The sequence below is a fragment of the Sebastes fasciatus genome, chromosome 15 (assembly GCF_043250625.1).
Source record: "Sebastes fasciatus isolate fSebFas1 chromosome 15, fSebFas1.pri, whole genome shotgun sequence".
Lineage (NCBI taxonomy): Eukaryota > Metazoa > Chordata > Actinopteri > Perciformes > Sebastidae > Sebastes > Sebastes fasciatus.
In genome coordinates this window covers 7,677,584-7,695,251 of record NC_133809.1, presented here as the reverse complement: position 1 = coordinate 7,695,251, position 17,668 = coordinate 7,677,584, and the positions used below count along the sequence as shown (strand labels likewise).

The window sequence follows — 17,668 nt, the reverse complement described above, 5'->3', positions numbered from 1 at the left end:
GAAAGATAAACACTTGTTATAATTAAGTAAACCATTACATTAAGCACATGACTTACTGCTTCTAGGTCACAGTGCTTTTTGGGAGCTGAAACAGTACAGACAGTAAGACAGTACTTGCCAGCAGTTGATACTTGGGGCTGTGTCAATGTGTTTGATGGTGGGAATTGTCAAGACGCGCATTTTTCCACCCAGTATTTAACTAATGTCAGATTGGAAACTACCATAAAATCAGTATATGACATTAAACCTTTCTATTAAAACAAATATCAAATGTGTGTTAGAAGCAGTGAAACACAGTAGGGTGAAACTCAGAGCTCAGGCAGCAATACCCCATACAGCTGTGAACCACCACTGATTCAGGACCATTAAAGTCTGGTTATAGCAGCCGATGTTGAATGAGTGATGAATCACCTTTTAATTATAGAGAAAGAGCAGCAACATTGAAATAAATAGCACAAGTGACCAGAGAAATTAATAACTTAATGATATCACTGCTCTGTTTAGATCTATTGATGGGAAATACAACAAAATAACAGAGTGGCATGTCGTGATTATTCTCTTTACAATGACATGAATGTTTAGCGGCCATGATGTTATTGTTGTTGCATGACAAGGTGTTTATGAAATGTTGGATGTTTCAGATGTATCACGCACATGAAAAATATCAAACTTGTGTGTTAAATTGTCATCTCATCTCCCTTTATTTAAGAATAAATGAGATAAATAAATGGCTTTCAGCACTCAAGTACAGTTATAAAATCCACATTAAGGTGTTTTAGCTTAAGACTCTGATTTACACCTTGTCTGACGATATGTTTTTTATTAATTTACACTTCAGGGCATCTTCAAATCAGACTTCCACATTAAAGTACTTCGGCATTTAATATAATTCAAGATATTCTAGACTGATGAAATAAACCTTGTCAGGGTCTGATGGCAGACTTTATCTTTGGGAAGAGTCGGAGAGCGTTCTGTGTCGTCACCTCCATCACCTCCTGCAGCGACACTCCTTTAATCTTACTGATGTACTCGGCAGAGATGCAGATGTTTTTGGGCTCATTTCTCACCTACATTAAAGGACGCAGAACAAGAAGGATACAACATGAGTGGGTGAATAAAGGTTAAGGTACAAACAAAGCAGATTTCATTTGTATGTGTCACAAATATTTATGTAAAAGATAAGCTATATATTGCAAATATCCTCCTAAAAACATAAAAACATGCAAAGCAAAAAATACTTTACCTGCTTTTCTGGACCGAGAGCAGGTGAATCTGTTTCTAGACAGATGTTCTCTAACGGCAACTGTTTCACGAGTTTCTGCTTCTTGGTGGAAAATACACAAAGAAACCATCATTAATCATTAACATTTGGTGTGATAAAGTCAACCAAGTAAACATGTCAGTGCTCTCTAAAGAGACCGTGTCCGTAGTTTAGTTGTGTAAAATGTAAATGCTCACATATAAAAAGGATACAAATATTCAATTTACAACCATGTCTATAAAATACATGTTTTCTTGTCTATTTACACACATAAATGACAAGTAATAATATGTATGTATAAGAGTTTATGTGTTAGTGTAACTGAGGGGAACACTTTTAACAGGTTGGGTTATGATACAGTGTAAATTAAACATGATCAGGTGCTCTGTTGTACCTGTTCACTGCGTATGATGGATGGTGGGATAGAAAAGAAATATCCAGCCTTCACTCCCTCCATAGCAACAGACGGTTTCCCATCAAAAGCATGAAGCAGGGCTTTTTCGACACCTAGTGAAATTTCAGAGGAATTGCAGTTTACTTCTCAAATGCTCTGCTACTATAAGTTAACAGAAGAGAATCTAAACTTTGCGGTTTACCTTGCTCCTTCAGGAGGTGGATGGTGGGTCTTCCTGCAGACCGTGAATGAACATTTCTAGAAATAAAACACATAAAAATATCATGGAAGTGTGTTGGTTAAGGGACGGATTGTCTTTCATATATTTGCACATACTGATTCTTTTGGATTCTTTTAAAGAAGAAGGGAACACCACCAGCAGCTGTTTAATAATAATAATAATAATAATACATCAGATTTATATAGCGTTTTCCAAAGCTCTCAAAGACGCTTTACATGCTGTAGATAAAAAAAACAAAAAACATGCAGTAAATGCTTTAATGCAGACAGAAAAAGTCTGAAGAGGTGGGTTTTGAGAGTTTTTGAATGATGACAGTGTGGGTGCATTACGTTTTTCATCATAAACTGATAAAGACGTAATGTCAAAATGTCGTAATTATACTCAATAAATGTTTTTTGTGGGAGCATCTAATAAGATAAGATAAGATAAGATAGATCTTCATTAATCCCGAAGGAAATTCTTGTGCCAGAGATTGCTCAAAATTACAACAAGTCAAGTGTATAAAATAAAAAGTACTATTTCTAGCACAGATGCCTGATAGAATAACAATAAAGTAAGATACAATCAGATATAATCAGTGTGTGCGCCTTTTTCTTTATATTGTTTTTGCGTTTTCCCCTATGCACCTGATATAATGTTGGGATGTAAATACACTACCTTGTGAAGCTTAAATTCTAATTTTACCAGTTGAGATAATAATAATCTACTGTACAATACTACAGTGTGACTCACAGAGGGAGATCCAGCTCCTTGGCTATCTGTGCCTGACGAATGAGGACCTGCCTTTGGCTCTCTTTGTCAGTCTCACCGCTGACATATCTGGGTGTAAAATCCAAACCAACCTAAAATAACAGATGGGAAAAAAAAGTTTTAGCATGAATGCAACAGAATGCTAACAAAGTCATCTCCAAAGTCACATCAGAGTGACTGTATTATTACCTCCCCAATGGCCACAAGGTGGTCTTTGTATTTCTCTATTATGGGTAGAGCAGCATCTAGATCCTAAAGAAAAGACATAAAAAAACATCATTTATTCCTTTGCTATATTAGTGAGGTCAATAAAGTGCACACGTATATGAAGAATATGGAGCCATAATATCTGGATTGTAGCAGAAAACTCAGAGAACGTTCTCAAAACCAACACTATCTGCCTGGCTCGATACTACTACAGGTGAGTTAAAAAATATGATGTTTTTTTGTAATAAACTCGAGCCTACCTGGAGAGAAACCCCTCTCTGTTGCTCTGGGGAAACTTCTTGAACAGGGTGGACTCCTAGGCAGGGAAATATAAAACCTGGAAACCTAGGGAAAGGTGAAAAAGTCAGTACAAAGAGACAAGAGAAACTCAAATCATGTCACTCTAATCATAATAAAGTCATAATAGTTACCTCTGTGACAGCTCAATAATCTTGTCAAATTCCCCAGCATGCTCAGCCACGGCTAACAATGCTAACAATCCAGCCTTGGAAAGAATAAAGCAAAACATAAACACACACAATAAGTACTCTAAATAAGATAAGATAAGATAAGATGAACCTTTATTAATTCTCGCAGGGAAATTCAGGTGTCAAAGCCGCAACATCAGCAAACATCAGCAAACAGAGTGAAACACAGGAGAGGTCAAGGTATACAAAAATAATAAAAACAATAATAGAGATATAAAAGATACAGAGTGAATGGGTGAACATAGTGTGTTCAGTCCGTCAATAAATAAATGTAGTATGTACAATAAATACATGTAATATGTACATATGTGCAGTCTATAAAGTGGTATATAGTGTAAAGTGCGCCAGTGGTTAGAGTCCAACGTGGTTGCAGATATAATGCGTGTTTAAAGTTCTTAAAGTCCTAATACTTGTCATATGGGAGTCAGCCTTGGTTGTGGAGCCTGATGGCTACCAGCATGAAGTGAAATGCTTCTTAGTGGACAAGACTCACCTTTTTTGAATTCTCCACCACCTCATCTATGTCCTGACAACAAAAAGAGGAAAAGTTAGCAAATAATAATAATAAGATATTTCAGATATAATATATAATTGTGTCCTTTTAAGTGGGAGCATACCTTGTCAAAATCCCCAGAAGAGATATGACAGTGACAGTCAACGTAGCCATGCATGTGGAGCTAGTAGCGTTCAAAACCAAAACAATGCCCTCTTCCGCAAAGCGAGACGGACCACGCATGCGAAGACTAGTAGGAGCGCATGGTGTAGAACGCAGCGTTGCCCCGAGGGACGGCGTTCCATTCCATCCGATTGGCTGAACCTCACCGGCGCTCCAACAGGCGGTGAACAGATCAAACATCCCGAGTGGTTTAAAAGAGGTGTAGCTTTATTTGAGTTCCTCTTCTTGTTCCTGTATTATGTCACTCTTCTTTATCATGTGATAGTCACGCTCCTCGTCCCTCCGCATCATTGTGTCACACTGGGTGATTTTTGACCTGAAATGGGAGGTTTTTTAATGGTTTCTTTCCTGCTATCGATGCTGTTTATCGGCACCTGCAGAGGTAAATACGAGCCGACCTGGGACTCCATCGACTCCAGACCTCTGCCAGACTGGTACGATCAGGCCAAGTTTGGCATCTTCATACACTGGGGGGTCTTCTCTGTGCCGAGCTTCGGCAGCGAGTGGTTCTGGTGAGTTTTTGTTTTCTTTGCAATTAACATTTTAATAACCTGGCTTCAACTTTAGGGTGGTTTAGGGACCGTTTTTGAACATGATAAGGTCTGTTACTGCAGGGTTGGAGGTTAGCACCAGCCATCAGACAAATGCTGGTAAAATATGCAACTGGCTGCTAGATTTGCTTCACTCACCAGCCAAAAACAAACAAACAATGGCAGTCTATTGAGTGGCTGGTCGATTTTGGAATCCACCTGCCACAAAAAAAGTTAATTTTCTTACCTCTGTGAAGTCATCCCAACTGGAAAATCCAGCTTGAGCTGGTAGCTGGTAATCAGCTTGACCAGTTTAAGATAAGAGTCCTACAACAAACTATGAACAATTTAAATAGAAGGAAAATATAAACAAGGGGAAATATTAAAAATAGGAACAATATATACAGTGTTGACAATAAAGAGACTATCAACAAAATATCACAAGTTTGAGCTGTGTACTGTTATCGATGTTTAATTAATAGTTTACATGCAAAGATGAACTCAGTCAGTACTTTATTTGCAAAGTTATGTGTCCTCTCAAAGCAGTGCTATGAGGTTGGATGTTACATTGACTGTGATAAATGCAAATGCAGATCCCATTGTTCTGATTGCATAAAGTTAACTATTTTTACTCAGATTTTATGCATATGATGATGTGTTCTTTATACTATCACAATTTGCCTAAAATTATTTTTTAAAAATCGCAATATATCGCGTTGCTTACAGTATCGCAATATATTGAATCGTAACCCCTGTATATGTATTGTATCGCCAGATACTTGCAAAAACGCCCAAGTTTACTTCCTGTTAGCTGCTGCATCAACAAACAATGCATCAGGAAATACAAGTTTGACAAGGTCTATATGTAAGAACAGCATCTACTGAAATTCACCAGTTTGATTTACAGTTGTTTACAAAGGAAGTGCTATGCATAGCTTCTCAGATATCTTTAAAAATGTACTTTAAAAAAAAATAATAATAATTTATTTTGGGCCTACTTTGTACCTGCAGTAGGCCTATAAACTTGCTAAAACTGGACCTGCAACAATACTAGAGAGAATGACTTAGAAATGTATGAGGGTGTACGTTTGTAGGTATACATACCTACAAGCATACTGTAGGTATACATACACCGATGTATGTACATCAACTTCAAGGACAAAATGTTCACTTGCTGTCTAATATATCCCACCCACTGCCAGGTGCCATTGTAACGAGATAGTCAATGTTATTCACTTCATCTGTCAGTGGTCAAAATGTAGTTAATGTTATGTCTGTTTTGTGTTTGTTTCCTGTTCCAGGTGGTACTGGCAGCATCAAAAACTAAAGCCGTATGTTGACTTCATGCAGAGAAATTATCCTCCAGAATTCAAGTATCAAGACTTTGCATCGCAGTTCACTGCTGAGTTCTTTGATGCCAAAGAGTGGACGGACATCTTTGCCTCGTCGGGGGCAAAGTACATCGTCCTGACCACAAAACACCATGAAGGTACAGGACACCATCGACACCCCACCTCTCTGTATTTATTTTCTTCTTTTAAGTTACTTTATTGTCACAAAGTGCTAAAACAAGGACATTATATCAGTGCCATGCTGCATTATTTCAGCTGTGCAGGAGATGTATTGATTTATCTATATATGTTTCAGGTTTCACACTATGGGGCTCAAAAAACTCGTGGAACTGGAACGCAGTGGACGTCGGACCAAAAAGAGATTTGGTAGATGAAATGGCGAGTGCCCTCCGTGCCAACAGTGACCTGCGTTTGGGGCTGTATCACTCTCTCTTTGAGTGGTTTAATCCGCTCTTTGAACTGGACGCTGCCAATGCCTTCACTACAAACTACTTTCCAACCACTAAAACTCTGCCTGAGCTTTATGAGCTCATTACCAAGTACAAACCAGAGGTGCTGTGGTCTGATGGGGACGGAAACGCACCTGACAAGTACTGGAACAGCACAGGTTTCTTAGCCTGGCTCTATAATGACAGGTAGTTATTACTTTATACAGTATGTGTGTTTTCTATTAGATTTATCATTTACGCAGCCAGCATGATATTAACCTGTGTTTCTTCACAGTCCTGTACGGGACACGGTGGTGACGAATGACCGCTGGGGCAAGGACTGCATCGGCAAGCACGGAGGATATTACACCTGTGCTGATCGCTACCAGCCAGGACACCTGCTCAACCACAAGTGGGAAAACTGCATGACCATCGACACAAAGTCCTGGGGTTACAGACGCAACGCTCCTCTCAGAGATTACCTCAACATCGAGCAGCTTGTAGCGGTGAGACTTCAATATCTCATTTACCTGTAAACTGTTTTATTACGTAACCTATGATTTAAAGAAATAAAATCAGCAAATATTTACATTTACATTTATATAAGCTGTAACCTGTGAATTTTCTGCGTTTTTGGATAAAATGGCTTCAATTATTCATTAACGATGAAAATAGTTTTTAGTCCTATTTGCTCTGGAGCAACAGCGCCCTCTAGCTGTGAAGAAATCGTAGTGCAGGAAAGTCTTTTCTATAAAGTCCAACCTGGTGTTTCAGACGTTGGTGGAGACTGTGTCCTGTGGGGGAAACCTGCTGATGAACGTCGGCCCGACACACGATGGAAGAATCGCTCCCCTCTTTGAGGAGCGTCTGAGGCAGATGGGTCAGTGGCTGAAGGTCAACGGGGAGTCCATCTACAACACAACAGCATGGCGGGTTCAGAAGGACGCCGTCACTCCCAACATCTGGTAGGTCCCTTATAAATTTAGGTGTATTTGTATATAATCTGTGTGGTCAGCAGCAACCAACCAAGCTTTTTTTAAGGAAATTTATATTATAGATATTTTTTTTCCTTTTTGTTCTTAATATTTAGACATAAAAAATCCCAAAAACTCAGAATGTGAAAGGAGGATTTTTTTGTGTCAGCTCATTATTGTGTATTTCTTCAGTTTATTTTGCCAAAAGTTCATTGCATTGCTTAACTAAGTGAGTGAGTAAATAGTATGTGATTTTACTGATGATGATGATACAGTATGTGATTTTACTGATGATGATAAAGGTATTTATTGTGTTGGATGGTTTGTCCTCCTCCAAGCCAAACAAACTAAGGTGTAATTAAATCAGATATTGTTCATGATATGTTTTAACCTCATACAGAAGCCTGTATTACTGATAATACTTACATGTGTATGTTGACAGGTACACTTTCAGACCACAGGAAAAGAGCATCTTTGCCACTTTACTGCAGTGGCCCAATAATGGATCTGTGATTCTGAATGAACCTGTCGTCACACAAGGAAAGACTCAGGTAAGACTAGAGCTTCAGTCAACCTATTAGCTTATTGAAAATACATACAAGTGTCAGCATATTTGATTTGACTGCTAAGTAACAAGAAACAGGAGCACAGAAATGTCAAAGGTATGTTTGAGATCAAAATGATGTCACTGGTCCATACCATTCCCCGGTCTAAAATATGTTGTTTTAATGTTTTTTTTCTACAATCATCTGGCGACCCTGGTAAATTATCTTGCGACCCTCTCGGAGGGCCCGACTCCCAGGTTGAGAACCACTGATCTAGAAACCTTCATTACATACTTTGTCCACCAAGGAGTAAAGCAACCAGAAAATATTCACAATTAAGAAGCTGGAATTTAGACTTCTTTTTTTTCTTCTAAGAAAATGACTTAAATCGATCATCAAAATAGTTGGCGATTAATTTAATAGTTCACAACTAATTGATTATTGATTAATAGCTCTAAAGAAATGTAGAGCTGCTTTTACAGACTGTAGTGTAGCTGTGGTCGGAGAAGAACCTCCATCATATTAGCAGAGACAGAAATGACTGGCCAGTATTTAATTAAAGGCTCAATATATATCGGTCTAACTGGTGGAATGTCCAATAACCGCACTGCATCCTGGGAAATGAGGCTGACTCATTCACAGAGCAGCTCCCTCTCTTTCTGTCAACATGTCAACGTTTGTGCCTGTGTTTCTTTTGTTCTAAAAAATCAAAATAGGTGGTGCTTCTGGGTCACGGGTCTGTGCAGTGGGAGCCGGTAAAGCCCGGCGGGCTGAGGGTCCTCCTGCCTCAGTTGTCCTTCAGCCAGATGCCCTGCCAGTGGGCCTGGACACTGAAGCTGACAGGTGCTGCTTAAAGGGAAACCAGATCAACTGAAGAGGAACTGACAGAGCTGCAGGCCGAGAGAAGGACCCAGCGTTTTATTTTAGATGTTTAAATCACTGAATCACTGAATCACTGTCTGCAGGGCTGTCCCGAATAAAAAAATGTTTTGGCTTCAAAGCTTCGGTGATAAATATTCAAAAGTATTTGAAGCTTTGCGGAGCACCGCAGTGGCAGACTGACATGTTTTCTGTCTATCTGTCTCCATCTCCCCCGTTTCAGTGCCTGGGACAGCACCGCTACCGCACTACTGTACACGCACGCACCTCTACACACAACAAACGGCGATATCCGTCGGAGTTTTAACAAATAATAATTAATAATGTTGGGGGATTATTCCTTATTTCATGGGCTATTCTGAGATTTCTAAATTATTATTACATGCTTATATATACATAAAATAAATACTAAACATTCTAATAGTGATTTGGAAGTCGAATACCATGGTAACAGTCGAAGCTTTGAAGCATTCGGGTCAGCCCTAACTGTCTGTGAGTTGCACATATAAAAATGGTCTTTTTGAAGTACTTTTCATAAATACATGATCATTGTTTTTGATCCGGGTAACTTTTATGATTTAAGTCTTATGTTCTAGCTCCAGTGGTGGAATGTACTGAGATACTTTACTTAAGTATTTAAATTTGATGTACTGTATTTTTCATATACCTTAATTTCTCCTCCACTATATTTTGGGAGCCAATATTGTACTTTTTACTCCACTATATTTATTTGATATCTTTAGTTACTTTGCAGATTCAGATTATGAATACAAAGTATAAATCAACTAATACATTGATTTATTATTATTATTATTATAGGTTAAACTACCCAGAAGTTTATAAAGTAGTGGAAATTAGCCCCATTTGTACCAGCTGCAACATTAAAGTGATGAACAAATTAATTCATCGCCAATTATAATGTAAAAATATAAAAAGTAAGTTAAATGTATTTATTTAGCGCTTTTCACAGACAAGATCATTATGCAAACATACAAGAACTAACTCATATAAAGATGTGGTGACCATTACAATGTACATTATTATTATTATTTTTATGAAATGGGTTATTCTACATAATGAGTACTTTTGGTACTTTAAGTATATGTTGATTCTAATACTTGTGTTTTTACTTAAAGGGAATTTTACTTGTAACAGAGTATTTTTACATTTTATTTTTACTTAAGTAAAATATCTGTGTACTTCTTCAACCACTGTCTTGCTAGAGTTTCTTAACTTTGGGATATAAAAGTAATTTTTAGTTTGACATATTGATGTATGCATTATTCAACATGTGACCTCTGACATAAAAAATGTGTTTGTACTTATGATTTTTTATCACAATTTTGTGATTATTTTTCAAGCCTACTTTGATTTTCATGTAAGAAAGCTAAATGCAGCTGCTGATAGTTTGATGGAGAAGTATGTATGGGCATGTAGGCTGTATACGCGTGAGTAAGCAACTGAATATTGATGTAGATGTGTTAAATCTGGACTTGTGGAACAGTTTACACGGCCACGTACTTCAGAAAGTGAGGTTGGAGGATCCACAGTTCTCCAGAAAACTGAGTTGACTCACAAGTACTGTGGCATCCGCATGCCTCTTTTCGTGCATATGCATATACACTGTACATGTATATTGAAACAGGAAAAGAGTTAGGTATAACTATCTGTAAAGTTTGGTATACACTAATGTCTTTTCCAAATAAAAAGAAAATTAAAAAAAAGAATATCCTTAACCCTCCTGTTGTCTTCCCGTCGACCATGCAACTTTTGTCTGGTTTGACTGTTTCTAAAGCATACATTATAAATTATCACCCAATTCTGTATGACACCTTTTTGGCCAACTTCATTCCAACTCATTACCACAAGTTTTACACTTTTTTTTAGAATTCATGCTCAATAAACCTAATTTATATGAAATTAAACCTAATTTTTTTAGGAAAAAATGCAGAAATTATGAATTATTTGGACTATACTCAAAATTGGAGGAATAATTTTGATGGATTATCACAGACCGGTATATGTCAAAGTTTAGTTAGAATATTACAAATATTATAATATAAAAAAAAAAGTTTGATGACAGTGTGACACAATGCACCACCGGGTCAAAATTGACCTGGGAACACCACAGGTGCTATAATTTTGAATAAAGTACCCATAATGCAACGAAAGTAGTGGTCATTATTTTTGACCATAGACAACAGGAGGGTTAAACTAAATCATATAATTTTTGATTGTACTGTGTAATCTTCTGCTCTCCTGGATTACCTCAATTCTCACTGCGTCCTGTTGGCGCCCCCTGCTGCTCACATCTGTAACAACACCTCGGCCTTGTATGACATTTTAAGCGAGCTGACGGCGCAAAACGTCTCTCTCTACACCCTGCTGTGCACAGACGACCCAGGAAAACCAGGTTCCCTGTCATGCATCAGAACAATGTGAGTGAACTGAAGTGATCTGCATGTTGCACAGTGACCGGTAAGCCTCTTGTTTCCAGCTGCTCATACTGTGTGTGTTTTTAAAGGTGTAATTACTCGCATCCTCCGCCGCCGATCACAATAGAAAAGAAGTGCATTTGTCACCTAAGATGGTGAGTCCGGTGCAGGGCAGGTTTCTCTGTGTTGTGTCTGCTCTCTGCTGCACGCCTTTAAGGTGGGAGGTCCCTGTTCTGCAAATGTTCCATGACGTGCAGATGGGGGGTTCGTAAGGGGTTCTCACGTCCGTGCATTTCCCCCTTCAGCAGCAGGCTTTCCCCAGCCTGGGACCTGCACATCACAGCTGATCCCCTACACAACAACAACAACAACAACAACAGAGAGATGTGAGGATGCAAATCATGAGAGGACACATGTAGTTGATTGAAGGCTGCATACAGAAGGGCTGACACATTTAAGTGAAAAATGTTGTCCATGTTCATGAAAATGAGCTTAAAGCTAAAATATCACTGACATATAACATATGAAGCTTTGACATATGAAGGAATACTAACATGAAGATTTGATCACATCATGACATAGATTTATATTAAATTCCCTTTTTTTTTTTTTTAAGGAAATTGTAATTAAATTAACAAACGAAAACTAACAAAATTTATATTCTTTTCTTAATAATGTAGGGCTGCAGCTAATGATTATTTGTATTAAAGATTAATTTGTTGAGTATTTTCTTGATTAATTGATTAATCACAGAGTATAACATATATGATAACTTCTGTTATGATTTGACGCTATAAAAATAAAAATAAATTAATCGTTTGCACCAATAAATGTCAAAAATATTAACTTCCAAAAGTTGAAGTTGACATTTTTAAATTGTTTGTTTTGTGTGATCAAGACTCCCAAAAATCTCAAATATCTTTAGTTTATTATCATAATCGATAAATTTGCATTTTATTTTCTTGAATAAAGGATTCGTTGTTTGGATTAATCATCTATAAAATTAGTTTTGTCAGGCCATTGGTCCAAATTTCCAAAGTTTACTGTTAAAAGAACAGCAAATAATCATATTTGAGAAGCTGGAACGAGTGGATTTTTGCTTAAAAAATGACTTAAATCATTAATCAATCGATCGATTATCAAACAGTAATATCATAATAATAATAATGATAAGTTTATTTAGTAAAGCACCTTTCATAAAACATGATTCACAAAGTGTTTTACATGCATACAAATGAATTAAAAACAATAAAACAGTACAAACAATCAATAAAACAGCTGTTAGAAACACAAGTTTACAACAAGAGACAGCACAAGGTGACGTAAAGTTACTAATAGTTACTAAGCGACTAATCCGTTTAGCTCTAGTATATTCTAGTATAGTATAATAAATATTGTAGGAGTTAAACAGTGCATTGAACGTCAATTTCACATTTTATTTTGCAAACCTTTGTCATATTGTTATATCCATATGACCTTGATGAAGACATTTTATATTAACCTCTTAAGCCCTTATAGGGTGCTGGAAGGTGTGGTTCAACTAGACAGATATACCCAAAATGAACCAAGAATAGCTCCACAACTACCAGGTCTGTATGCATGATCTTGGTCTCTATGGATAGGTAAGACCTCAGAGACTTCATCCCCAGTGTCAGTAACGCTGTGACTGCTACTATGCCTGAGTAAATTGTGATGAATCAAAGGAAAAAATTAAATTTTTATCCTCGACTAAAATATTTTCCACATTAGACAGTGGATAACACCATTATAGTAATGATGCCACTGAATTCATTCAGCAACTCCTTGACTACAACTGTGCCAAAGCAGATATAAATAACACAAAGCACAGAGATTCTACAGAGGTTTTAGTAAAGATAGGACCAGGCAGCCTCTCCATTTGGCCTCTTGAAAGGGAATCTGGCTATGAAATACTACTGATATCCACTACAGGAGGTCATGTGCACACAGTGGAGCCTTGGCCATGACATTTACCCCGTGCATCACCACAGTCTACCATTGTGCACAGTATAAAATCAATAAAAAAACAACTGAATTGTATAATTTTTACTCCAAATGGAGTAGTTTTATTATAATAATAAAATATAATCATGTTAGACTTAGATAATAACACGTAAGATCAATAACAATGTAAATAAGATAACAAAAAATAATCCGACAGGATCCGGGAAAAAACAGTTACGAAGCGACTAACCCTTTCAGCTCTAGTATATTCTAGTATAGTATAATACATATTGTAGGAGTTAAACAGTGCATTGAACATCAATTTCACATTTAATTTTGCACATTTTTGTCATATTGTGATAAATGCATATGACTTAAATAAAGGCATTTTATATTAAAGACCCAGCGAATATTTGCCTTTTTATTTATATATGATTCCAAGCTAATTTACACAGTTAGTAGCTCTATTTTAATGCCTATCAGCACAAGTATAACCTGTGTGATCACATATTGACGTGCTGTGTGGCTGAAGCTCATTTCTGCAGTAATGGTGCTGCAATCTGTGGTGGTAATTATATGTAGACAGGAGCCGGGAAAAAAATAGTTACTGAGCGACTAATCCTTTCAGCTCTAGTATATTCTAGTATAGTATGATATAAATATTGTAGGAGTTAAACAGTGCATTGAACATCAATTTCACATTTAATTTTTTTCAAATTTTTGTCATATTGTGTGTGATATATGCATATGACTTAAATAAAGGCATTTTATATTAAAGACCAAGCAAATATTTTTCTTTTATTTCTATATGATTTAATGCCAATTTACACAGTTAGTAGCTCTATTTGAATGCCTATCAGCACCAGAAGTATAACCTGTGTGATCACATATTGACGTGCTGTGTGGCTGAAGCTCATTTCTGCAGTCTTGGTGCTGTAATCTGTGGTGGTAATTATATATGTAGACAGGAACCGGGGAGGGAAAAAAAAAACTGGCTACAGACGTTGGCATGGTTGCCATGGAAACACACAATCATGTCAAGATTATTTTCAGGTACTGCTGTGATAATGGCATAAAGTACGCCTGGTTTGAGAGAGCTGACGGATAAATGAAACGATGGTACGTTTTTTTTGTTTTTCTGAATGAATTAACGATGCACCAAGTGAGAAGTTGCAGGATTTATGTTTTTATATATCGTATTTACTGGTGTTTGTATGAGCTGTTTGTTCAACCTGCAGTGTTCAGTGTCCCCTGTAAGTGATATCTCAGTCAGCCACATGACAGCCACTACAGCCAGCGGGGAGGAAAACCTCATTCCTTCCATTCATAAACACCTCCTCCCCCCTCTGTGTGTGTGTTGTCCCCTCTGTCTCCCCCCTCCTCCCATCTGTTTTACCACTAATATCATTAGAGGCCTGCTAGTAGTCGGGTGCCTCTGTGGCATTCAATCACATGCAAATTTGTGGCAGATTTGAGCCGCGGTGTCGCTTTAGATGGTGGAAATGCCAGCAGTGTGGAACATCCTGGGGGACAGACCATTATATTTATAGAGATGGGCGACTTGACCTTCACTGCACATTGAGTATCAGCCATTTTAGTGCCGCTCCTCTAGATACTGAATACAGCATAATGGATCTCAGCTGCACTGCAGTTAGTTAGCTTCAACTTCATCTTGGGCTTGTTAGAGGCTAATAATAGCTCTCTGCAATTCCATACTGTGGACGGACTCCGTCAATACACAGTCTCTCTGCATTCACTGCTTTTTGGGCACACAGGGAGTTGCAGTTTTTCTAAAAGGACGTGCACTGTGAAATTACAGTTTTTTGCTCTGCAGGATGCCATTTTGAACTCAGAGGTGAAGTTCAACTATAAGTTTAAAGGCTTTTGTTCTGCTGTGTAAGCTTTAAGTTCAGAGAAAGACCTCTGTTAAATATGCCTTAGCTGTAGCCCAAAGCCAAGGACTCCTATTCATAGAGGCACCCAGTTGTTCTCACCCAGTGGCACAGAGTGAAACTGAGGAGGATGGTCACAGCGGGTGAAGTATTTATAGTTGTGTAAATTATATTGTGTTGAAAGGCCAAAAGTTTCACACAAATGACTGAGGTGGAGGGATCATAAATCTATTAAAATCAGGGGAAAGACTCGGCCTGTCGTATTCAGAGCAGCTTATAAACACATTATGATAGAAATAGATTTTGGCAGGTGTCCAAGCATCACTTCAAATTCAGTGGTTTGTCATGTGTTGTCCAGGTGGTGCTCAGGTGGTGCTCAGGCAGACTGTTAGTAGTTTAGTAGTTTAATCTAAGATCACATGTTTTGTATTTAAAATCTTTATCTGCAAAGTAACTGCACAAGTCAAATACATGTGGTGGAGTAAAAAAAAAAGTACAATATTTCTCTCTGAAATGTCGTAGAGATGAAGTACAACATAATACAAAATGTAAATTCTCAAGCAAATTACAAGTACCTCAAAATTGCACTAAATAACAGTATTTAAAGGTACAGTGTGTAAACATCTGGCGACATCTAGTGGTGAGGTTGCAGAGCCAGTGTGTAGAGTGTGTGTCGGTGGGAAGTGAGTGGTGAAGCAAGAGAGAGAGAGCGATGTTGTGAGCAAACAAGTGATCTATTGAAGCAGCAGACAGAGTTAAGGTATGTGTCCACAGCCTCCATCCTTTCCACGCTTTCCATTAATTGTCTATGTAAGCTGCCGTGCAATGCATTTTGGTAGCATGGCGGTACGATTCGAGAGACGGACCGTCACGTCGCCCGCTCCTCATTTGCATAAAGTTGAGGTCTAGGCTACTTTATGCAAAACATGGGCGTCCGACGCGACTCGCCACCTCTGGAAACTCCCGAGAAACTTTTAAACTGATCGTTGTCGATCCAAAATAAAGACAGATTCAGCAACTGCATGGCTTATTTATCGCATAAAATGTTTTCAGAAACAAATTTCGGTGAACTATTTTCGTGAAATAAGAGAAGAAAGTTTCCAAACGAGCCTCCACGTTGTTTCTGGTTTGAAAGCTGGTAGCAGCAGCCCATGAGGGAGTGTGATCGTCCAATCAGGTGCCTTCTGCATAGTGGCAGCCCATCAAAGCGTCCAATGCTGGGAAGCGAGGCGATCCCTCGCGATAAAAACCACCCCTGTGGACATGTACCAGCTTGCACCAGCACATGCACCAGCTTTGAGAATATCAAGTGGATGTACCGTGTAAGTTGCAGTTTGTGCAGAAATAAAAGCTGCACCTCCTCAAGACCAACAGAGGTTTCCTGTGTCTTGTTTCCCGACGGCTGAGTGGAGTGACGGGGATTAACTCAGCAGCGAGTAACGTTATAGACTCAGGCCAAGTCAGGAAACGTTAACACAGTGGTTTGTCCTTTCTGGGCTACTGTAGAAACATGACGGCCTGCTCCTATGTAGATATAAACGGCTCGTTGTAAGGTAACGAAAACACGATTCTTAGATTCAGGTTATTATACACTAAAGAAAAAACATACTTATTAATATATTTCATTTCTGCCAATAAACCCCCCTAAATGTTACACACTGTTCCTTTAAGTGAATGTACATACAGTAGCAGTGGTGGAAGAAGTACTCAGATCATTTACTGAAGTAAAAGTACTCATTAAAATACCCACATATTGTTCTATAACTGCATTACTGAGCTAGTTTGTGGACTTTAATGACTCTTTCCTACTTGTACAACTGTTAAGCTACATTTCAGCATTTACCACCACTGTGACCGGTGTTCAGGAAAAAGTAACATAGTCTTGGTTTAACTTATAAGCAGCAATTTAAAAGTGTAGACAGTCAAAGTGGAGCTACTTTATACAGTTTACTGTTGGGTAGTTCAATCTAAAAGGAACAGCGTGTAACATTTCGGGGGATCCGTCAGCAGAAATGGAATATAATATTCATAACTATGTTTTCATTAGCGTTGAATCATTGTTGTGTTTTCCTTAGCTTTGAATGAGCCCTTTATATTTACACAGGGAGCAGGTCCTCTTCACAGAGTCTGCCATGTTGCTTCACCAAGTTTCTACAGTAGCCCAGAACGGACAAAACAAACACTGGCTCTAGAGAGAGCCTTTCACGTTTTTACGTTACCTGAAGGCCACCGTAGTTCTCCGAAACGCTTGTGAAACTGCAGTAAAGTGAGCAGCAGAGTGCAGTTACCGCAGTCTTAGAAAGGGAGGAGTGAGCGGTGGGTACACAGTTGGTTGCAATCTGCAACCACACCACTAGATGTCGCCAAATCCTACACACCGTACCTTTAAACAATGCATCATATTTTGTGAACTAATTATACAGTTTGTACTGCCTGTAAAATACCTTAAAAGTAACTGCAACTTTAGCTGTCAAATAAATGAAGTGGAGTAACAACTACAATATTTCTCTATGAAATGTAGCGTAGAGTACAAATACAAAGTACCACAAAATGAAAAGATTTAAACAATACTTTGTAAATTGTACTGAAGCACAGTATTCGAGTAAATGTACTTAGTTGTTGTCATTTTTTCTTTGAGTGCTGTCCACAGAAAT

General features: G+C 38.1%; 2 protein-coding genes and 1 long non-coding RNA gene across 4 annotated transcripts; 1 reads left to right on the top strand and 2 right to left on the bottom strand.

The window, feature by feature from the left end:
- Positions 1-670: 670 nt before the first annotated feature.
- On the bottom strand, positions 671-4,162 carry LOC141751973 (putative deoxyribonuclease TATDN3). Of its 2 annotated transcripts, none has more exons than XM_074609674.1 (10): positions 3,959-4,162; positions 3,835-3,867; positions 3,285-3,358; positions 3,114-3,198; positions 2,836-2,898; positions 2,629-2,738; positions 1,858-1,913; positions 1,656-1,768; positions 1,244-1,324; positions 671-1,067 (listed from the first exon to the last, which is right to left on the bottom strand). In XM_074609674.1, exons 1-10 carry the CDS (start codon positions 4,010-4,012, stop codon positions 924-926), a joined length of 813 nt encoding a protein of 270 aa, XP_074465775.1. In that variant the 5' UTR covers positions 4,013-4,162; the 3' UTR covers positions 671-923. The 2 variants fall into 2 exon arrangements, with proteins under 2 accessions (XP_074465775.1, XP_074465776.1); XM_074609675.1 differs by having other exon boundaries at positions 1,244-1,321.
- Positions 4,163-4,209: 47 nt separating this feature from the next.
- Positions 4,210-10,461, top strand: fuca2 (alpha-L-fucosidase 2). The gene is made up of 7 exons (XM_074609666.1): positions 4,210-4,529; positions 5,849-6,036; positions 6,195-6,534; positions 6,623-6,833; positions 7,102-7,292; positions 7,744-7,852; positions 8,563-10,461. Exons 1-7 carry the CDS (start codon positions 4,339-4,341, stop codon positions 8,698-8,700), a joined length of 1,368 nt encoding a protein of 455 aa, XP_074465767.1. The 5' UTR covers positions 4,210-4,338; the 3' UTR covers positions 8,701-10,461.
- On the bottom strand, positions 6,911-10,364 carry LOC141751979 (uncharacterized). The gene is made up of 3 exons (XR_012590157.1): positions 10,247-10,364; positions 7,728-7,826; positions 6,911-7,238 (listed from the first exon to the last, which is right to left on the bottom strand). It is a non-coding gene; the product is annotated as an uncharacterized LOC141751979 (long non-coding RNA).
- Positions 10,462-17,668: the final 7,207 nt, after the last annotated feature.